Source organism: Geotrypetes seraphini, chromosome 19 (assembly GCF_902459505.1).
Source record: "Geotrypetes seraphini chromosome 19, aGeoSer1.1, whole genome shotgun sequence".
Taxonomy (NCBI): Eukaryota; Metazoa; Chordata; class Amphibia; order Gymnophiona; family Dermophiidae; genus Geotrypetes; species Geotrypetes seraphini.
This window is the reverse complement of record NC_047102.1, coordinates 20,877,039-20,885,653: the sequence shown is the minus strand read 5'-3', so window position 1 is coordinate 20,885,653 and position 8,615 is coordinate 20,877,039. Positions and strand designations below refer to the sequence as shown.

General features: G+C 52.7%; 1 protein-coding gene across 1 annotated transcript in view; it reads left to right on the top strand.

The window, feature by feature from the left end:
- The first annotated feature begins 795 nt into the window (after positions 1–795).
- The window catches only part of LOC117352350 (tesmin-like), an 80,887-nt gene continuing 73,067 nt past the window's right edge, over positions 796–8,615 (top strand). The window contains exon 1 of the mRNA XM_033928781.1: positions 796–867. Within this exon, the coding sequence (XP_033784672.1) occupies positions 796–867 (72 nt within the window). The remainder of the gene's footprint in view (positions 868–8,615) is intronic.

Sequence of the window (8,615 nt, the reverse complement as noted above, 5' to 3'; positions counted from 1 at the left end):
GTTTTCCACCGGCAGGCCCTTTTTGGGCTTCGGCCCTGCCGCTAGGCCTCGTTTGGCTGCGGCTGTCTTTTCTTCTTTCCCTGGCCTCTCACTGGGTTCGCCTCGTGTGAGCAGAACGGCCGGGCCCTTTTTTCCTTCATTGCAATCGAGCTGACGCTCGATCCCCGATGGCGTCCCGTCTGCTGTGCCTCGTGGGTTCCATCCTTGGGTAAGTCTCTTCTTTCTTTCTAGGTGCATTACCTTGGTAGCACTGCCGGATGAGTCTCAGGCATTCCAGGCATCGAGTGCAGTCGTGCCAGCCTCTACGAGACCTTCGCAGCGTGCCTCCTTTCATGGGAATACTCATCCTCGAGGTTGCCCTCTATGGAGCGCACTGCTGCACCTTCATTGCCAGTTTTATTGGTACGGTGCCATCTTCCGAACCCTCGTCGGACTTCGGCTGAGCGATGTCACCTGGGGCTTTGTGCCTTGACGTTGACTGAGGCTTTGTGCCTCGACGGTGCTTGGGACAGGCTGAGGCTTTGTACGTCGACTGAGGCTGTGTGTCTCGACGTCGACTGGGGCTTTGTGCCTCGACGTCGCCTGAAGCTTTGTGCCTCGACATCGCCTGAGGCTTGTGCCTCGACTTGACTGAGGCCATGTGCGTCGACATTGCCTGAGGCTTTGTGCTGCTGGACCTGTTGGGCCGCGTGAGCGGACTGCTGGGCAAGATGGACCTCAGGTCTGACCCAGCAGAGGAATTGCTTATGTTCTTTTTTTTTTTTGAAACATCATTTTTATTAAAGAGACCCCTGGATGCCCATGCAGCAAATGGAGAACGGCCGAGACCCGGAGAGAAACCCGGATTACCCTGAAGCTGCAAAAATGGTGAGGCATTCGGAGACCGGGCCTGCAGCCGGCGCCACCACCACCATGCCAAATGAAAGGGGCGCAGGAATCGTAACTGGGAGGGCAGAGCTCCTCCTTCTCACCCACCCTGGATCCCATGCAGAAGGTTGAGGAAAGTGTAAGGCAGACACCACCCCGCCATCCATCCCGAAGGGGAAAACTGAGCAACTACAGTCACTCCCTCGTGAATAAAACACATAAGAGCTGCCACATTGTACGCACGAATATCTGGGAGTCCCAATCCCCCTTCCCATTTAGAGAGAGTCAACTTCGCATACGCGATCCGCGCCGCTTTATGACGCCAAAGAAACGAGGTAAAAATGGATCGAAGCCTCCCAATATCCCGTTGCAACACCCAAAAGGGCACCGTTTGTAAAGGGTAGAGCAGCTTAGGGAGGAGAATCATTTTAACCAAAGCCGCCCTTCCCAGCAGGGACAGTGGAAGGTCCCGCCAAGCAGAACACAGGGTCTGAATTTTAGTAATAGCTGCCAATACATTACTATTATACATAACCCGGGTGTCTGGATGGAGATAAATACCAAGGTATCTCATCGGTTTGCGCACGGGTGGAATCTGCAAAGCAGCATGCCATGGTTCAGGGCTCAATCCGGACAAAGGGAGCAAGTCAGACTTGGCGCAGTTTACTTGGAGACCCGACAATACGCCAAACTCTGCAACTAAACGTAACGCCACCGGCAAGTGAAGGGGGGCCTGATCCAAGAAAAGCAAAATATCATCTGCAAACAACATGATACGGCACTCTACGCTCCCCATCCGGATACCACGCAACATTGGACTAGAGCGGATCTTAGTGGCGAGTGGTTCAATAGCTAAGACGAATAGAAGGGGAGATAGGGGGCACCCCTGACGCGTCTCCCTACAGAGCGGAAAAGTAGGGGAAAGGCCCCCATTAATGATAAGTCGTGCCTGCGGTAATGTATATAAGCTCTGAATCCACCTAAGGAAGTTCCCATTCAAGCCGTACTCCTGCAGCACCCAAAAAAGATACTGCCACGAAATGCTATCAAAGGCCTTCTCCATATCCAAGCCAACGATCGCAGAGGTGTCCCCTCCATCCCGATGGTCATGGAGCGCCGTCAATGCCTTAAGAAGATTCATAGAGGCATACCGCTGAGGGACGAAACCTACTTGATCCTCCGCAACGAGGACCAGATTCAATCGGGCTGCCAGAATAGAGGCCAACAATTTAACATCTTGATTTAACAATGAAATCGGGCGGTATGATCCCACCTGTGTAATATCCTTTCCGGGCTTAGGGAGTAGAGTGATATGCGCTAAGTTGCTCCGGCCCCGGAGACTTGGTAAGCTTCAGCTTTCGGATCCCCGAACGAACTTCCTCTAGGGAAATAGGAGCACTCAGTCGGTCTGCCTGTTCAGTGGAGATCCGCGGAAGACGAATATCCTGGAAAAAATGATCTCAATCCTCCGCAGTGAAGTCCCGACGTGCATAAAGAGCAGTATAAAAATCCACAAATTGCTCCCGGATTTGGGCTTCCTGAGTAAAACTCTCCCCTCTAGCATTTTTCACCCGACGGATAATTTGTTTTTTCCGATAAGGCCGAACCAGGTTCGCGAGAAGTTTGCCCGCCTTACCTCCCCACCGATAAAGACGAAACTTCTGATAATAAATATCTTGGCGAGCACGGCTGTTCAAGATCTCATTTATCTGAAGATGAATAGATTTAATTTGCTGTCCTTCCGGCTCCGACAGCGTCGTCCGGTGACTTTTGCGAAGCTTCGCCAACTGTTCCGCGAGCGCTAGTAGTCGCTCACCCTGCTGTTTTCATTTGGTAGCAACATATTGAATAATATGGCCCCGCAAGACCGCTTTAGAAGCTTCCCAGAATACTTCAGGGTCCACATCTGGGGAGTTGTTGTACTTGGTATATTCCAGCCAGTGCTTCCGCAAATACAGCCCGAAATCCCTATCCGAGTAGAAAGCGGCAGGGAACCGCCATGTTCTATCCCCCTTCATATCAGTGATTCCCAAAGTAAGCACCACCGCCGAATGGTCAGAAAGTGAAGTATCTTCAATGCTAACCTTGTCCACCCGGGAAAAAAGAGCATTCGACACCAGAACATAGTCCAAACGGGAATACATAGAGTGCGGGTTGGAATAAAACGTGAATTCCCTATCAAACGGATGAAGAGTCCGCCATGCATCCACAACCTCAAGATGAGCACTTAAAAAATTCACCCCCATGTGGGCAGAGTTTCGAGGCCGCGGCTTGGCAGGAGAGCAGTCCAAAGTTGGGTCAGCAGTAATATTAAAATCCCCCCCTACAATCAATTGATAAGTGGGATATTGCGCTATGATGCCCAGCAGCCCAGAATAGAAACTATGACTATAAACATTTGGGGCATAAAGATTGCAAAAAAGGAGCTGAAAGCCCCAGATCTCCCCCAAAGCCATAATATAACGGCCTTCCTTATCCGGGATAGTCTTGTGAATGTGGAACGGCAGGTGTTTGTGCACCAGAATAGCCACCCCTCTTTGTCTACTATTATAAGCGGAGTAGCTCACATCGCCCACCCAGTCTCTGCGCAACTTCTCATGCTCAGTACTCGTCAAATGGGTTTCCTGCAAGAATGCCACGTCTACATGGTGTTGCCGAAGCCAATTGAGAATCCTCTTTCGTTTAATTGGAGAGTGTATACCATCTACATTCAAAGTAATTATAGTCAAATTAACCATAGCTGCTAAGCTGAAATAGCCACCACAGCAATTTGTTCACAAGAAAAGAGAAGCAAGCCAGAGACCGGACCTCCCAGCCAAGCCCGGCTCCAGGAAAAAACAAAAGTCCCATAGGCCCTCCGGTCCCCCGGTCAGCACCACCCACTGCCCCACCCCCTCCCCACCGACTCACAGAACACCCCACAGACATCCACAGCCATACCACACACGCTCCTTCAATACTACCACCCCACTCCCGGAAAGTCCTCCCCTAACTTTCCAATACCCTAAACCACCAAAAGACTGCATACACTCGACCCACCCTCCCCTCTCCCGAACCCCTAACCAAGATCTGCCAAAAAGACTAATCCCGCCAAACTAGCAGAAACTCCCAACCAAACCCCAGAGTACCCCAAAACACACCCAGACGACAGTCCTCTAACACCCCCGGCCCCCCACATCATGTCAACCCAACAAAGCGGCCCCGTGAACCCCACCCCTAGGCCGTACCCGAAGCCACTCTCCCGATGGAACTATGAACAGGTCCAGAAGAAAAAAAAAAAAACCAACCCCTCCGTCCCATAAAGAAGCCGGGGAGGTAATCCCCACTTGCCCAAGAAGGAGTCCTCAACAGACCACAGGTGGGGAACTGAACAAGGGGGGGAGGCAATCGGGTAAGCAAAAAGAAAAACAAGTTGGGAATATGATACACAGAGGCTTTGATACCAACCCGGGGACAGCAAAATCCGCAGACACAAACAACCCACCCCAGACCCAGACCACCCCAAAAACATAGCGATAGGACAATAAGAAACCTAGAAAAAAAAAATCTGGGAATCGAGGGTTCTCCACTTTCTCTTCGATTCCTTCCGGGCAGCCGTGCCGGATTCTCATAGTACGGAGTTTAGTCTCCTAGGTGAGACTCTCTCCCAGCTCCGGCTCTTTTGCTCCCATGTGTCGTCTCGCTTGGCGCCGAGTGTGGCTAGGGGTCCGAACCTCCAGGATCGTCTCGCCACTCTCACTTGCATGGGTACTACGCTTCTTGAGGCCTCTGTTGAGGTGGTCACTGACCGCCCCTCAGAACACGAACGGTACTTCGCCTCTCTGGTGTGCCTTCAGCTGAATACCGTCTGGCTTGGCGGTATAGACTCCCTCTCCGGAGGTGCCCTCCGGATACCACTCCTGTGTTCTCTCGGCCTCCTTCACAGCGGCCGCAGTCGCTGCAGCGGTCCAGCCACCGGCTTCGGCGACTCCTGGACTGTCTTTTTGACTATTCTGGTATGAGCCTCTGGGTTCATCTCCTTCTGGAGATTTCTCCTCTCCCTTCGGGGGGGCGTCTCCATCATTCTATGCATGGTGGGATAGCCTCGCCTCTATCTGTTGGGCGTTCCCATCATCCGGGTCCTCCCCCCGGAGAGTGTCCCTCTGGCAGGTCTCGACTACCCCTTTTGTTGCTGGCCGCTCAAGCCCTCCTTCGCCTCCGAGTGGTTGATGAGGTTCCTCCAGATCAGTGGGTCTGATGCCCCTGAGACCGGGGGATCTGCGTCTGGTCCTGGCCCTTCGTGACCTGTCCTAGTTTCTGGTCCAAATATATAGAAAAGGGGCAAACACTTTAAACAAAAATATACTTAAAGGAGAGTGACTAAAGGAATATTGCACAAATGAAAAAGTCACTACATCACAATTACATTAGTATTGCTGATATAACATTCAGTAGAACTCTGCTAGTTTCTGGTCCGGCAGCGGTTCAGTATGCTCCCCTTCCAGCATTGTGCCCCTTCTTGGACGGAGGGGACTGGCTGTGCTCACTGTGCATGCACTTTCCTATTCCCCGGCCCATGCCGGTTTCTGAGATTCCGAGTGGGGGATCTCCACCTCCTGTGTTGTATCCTTCCCTTCGGCCTGGCGGCCTCTCCAAGGGTTTTCACGTTCTGCCTGGTGGTGTTTTCTGCTGCCCTGCGTTTCCGCAGCCTGCAGGTGTTCCCCTGCCTCGAGGGCTGGTAGCTCAAAGCGTCCTCTCACCTGGAGGTTCTGCGAGCGACAAATCAGACCATTTTGATCCTTCGGGGTCTAGGCTTAGGGGTGAACTTCCCCTTGTCTCACCTCTGTCCACCCCAGTCTTGGGAATTCATCGGGGCGGACCTGGACGCAGTTTGTCTGCGCTCCTTCTTGCCTCAGCCTCGGTAGGAGGCCCTTGTTCGTTTATGCCAGTAGGTGAGCGGGCCCTCTGTCCTCGGTCCGCCTCCGGTCGTTTCTACCTCTACCGTGGCAGGCCGCCCTTCTGCGCCTGAGTCAGCTGGTGTCTTCAGTCAGAGGTCTTCGGTCTCGGCCAAGCAGATGGTACTCCTTTTGGGACACAGGGCCTCCACTGTTCAGGTCTCGCCGTTCGCCTGGTTACATCTGCATGTCCATCTGTGGACTCTGGTGTCTCAGTGGTGGCAGGATCGGGATCCCGCGTCCCAGCACATTGTGGTGACTCCCTCCTTGCACCACTCGCTCCGTTGGTGGGCCAGCTCTTCCCATCTGTCCAGAGGTTTGCTCTTCTCGTGCCCCCACATTTGAAGGTTCTGATGACGGACTCCTCGATGTATGCCTGGGGAGCGCACCTCAACGGCCCTCAGGACTCCGGGTCTTTGGTCGAGTGCGGACCGTCGCTGCCACATCAACCTGCTGGAGCTCCAGACCATTTATAATGCCGTGGTGGCGTTACGTCATTTGCTGCAGGATTACGTGGTCCTGGTGCATAGGGACAACCAGGTGGCATTGTATTATGTGAACAAGCAAGGGGGTACAGGTTCCCTGTCGCTTTGCAGGGAAGCCCTTCGTCTTTGGCGATGGGCGTTACGCCACAACCTCTTTCTTCGGGCGGTGTATATCCAGGGCGAGCGCAATTGTCTGGCGGACATGTTGAGTCACCTTCTTCAGCCGCACGAATGGTCGCTCCGTGCCCATACTCTGCGGCAGGCGTTTGTTCGGTGGGGGACTCCACAGCTAGATCTGTTCGCTTCGCCCCTCAATCACATGTTGCCTCGTTTCTGCTCATGGATATACTCCCCAGATCGTCTCGAGGCAGATGCTTTCCTTCTCGATTGGAAGGACAGGTTCCTCTATGCGTTCCCTCCCTTTCCTCTGATTCTCAGGTCCCTGGTGCATCTCAAGTTGGTCCGCACCACCATGATCTTGATAGTGCCTCGGTGGCCCTGGCAGCCGTGGTTCTCCCTGCTCCTCCAGCTCAGTGTCAGGGAGCCTCTGCTTCTTCCTGTGTTTCCTTCTCTGCTGTCTCAGAGTCGGGGTTCGCTGTTACATCCCAATCTGCAGTCTCTACACTTAACAGCTTGGTTCCTCTCAACGTGCTTTCCTCCTTAGGTTTCTCTCCATCGGTGAGGGATGTTCTCGAAGCCTCTCGGAAGAGTTCCACTCGGCATTGCTGTTCCCAGAAATGGACCAGATTTGCTGCGTGGTGTGCTGCACGCCGTATGGAGCCACTCTCTGCCTCCTTGTCTTCCGTGCTGGATTTTCTGTTCCACTCGTCTAGGTCTGGCCTTATATCGACATCTATTCGATTCCATCTCAGCGCGCTTGCTGCCTTTCATCAGCCGCTTGATGGGAAACCGCTTTCTGTCCATCCGGTGGTTTCCCGCTTTATGAAGGGTCTCTACAATGTTCTTCCTCCACTCAGGCCCCCCCCCCCACCGGTGGTTTGGGATCTTGATGTGGTTCTGGCTCAATTGATGAAACCTCCGTTTGATCCCATTGATAAGACTCATCTCAGGTATCTCACTTGGGCAGTGGTGTTCCTGGTTGCTCTCGCGTCTGCCCACAGAGTCATGAGCTGCAAGCTCTGGTTGAGGATCCGCCTTTTACTGTGTTCCATCATGACAAGGTGGTCCTTCGTTCTCTCCTAAGTTCTTGCCTATGGTGGTTTCGGATTTCCACCTCAACCAGTCCATTGTTCTTCCGGTGTTTTTTCCGAAGCCCCATTAGCATCCTGGTGAGGTGGCGCTTCACTCGCTTAACTGTAAGGGGGCATTGGTCTTTTCCCTGTGACGCACCGAGTCTCCTCGGACTGTGCCTCAACTTTTCATCTCTTTCGATCCTTATCGGTTGGGCCGTCCTGTTTCCAAGCGCACCTTGTCCAACTGGTTGGCTGCTTGTATTTCTTTTTGCTACGCTCAGCCTGGTCTCTCGCTGCAAGGTCGGGTCATGAGACGTAGAGTCCAAGTACTGGCGGCGTCTGTCGTTTTCCTCAGGTCCACGCCTCTTGAGGAGATCTGCAAGGCTGCCGCTTGGTCTTTGGTTCATACCTTCACCTCTCACTGCTGTTTAGATGCCTTTTCCAGGTGCGACGGCCGGTTTGGCCAGTCGGTTTTGCGTAATCTGTTTACATAAATTGCCAACTTTCCCTCCGTCCCCTTTTGGATAGCTTGGAGGTCACCCACATGTAGAGAATATGCTGCCTGCTTGTCCTGGGATAAAGCACAGTTACTTACCGTAACAGGTGTTATCCAGGGACAGCAGGCAGATATTCTCACAACCCACCCACCTCCCCAAGGTTGGCTTCTTTGCTGGTTATCTGAAGACCACGAGGGGATGCGCCCTCTAGTGGAGCAGGAAGGCACGCATGCGTGGGCAGTACTAGCAAACTTGAGATCTTCAATCAAGTTTGCTTGAAAAGCTGTCCGCGACGGGGCTCCATGGATGACATCACCCAAATGTAGAGAATATCTGCCTGCTGTCCCTGGATAACACCTGTTACGGTAAGTAACTGTGCTTTCCAGGCTATGGACTCTAGAACATGAGGGCGATGAGCCCATGCCCCAGCTCCTTTTATCATGGGTAGATTATATGGCAGAGGCTCTCTATGACATTATTCGTTTCCTGAGTAAAGTGTCGACTTATTCAATTTCTGTCCCCAGAACGCTATGGATCCAACAATGAGCTAGTGATTCTACCTCCAAAGTTGCTCTTTAAAAGGTTCCCTTTTAAAGGGGTAATTGTTATTCAGGAAGGGTCTGGATTAGAAAGTTGCGC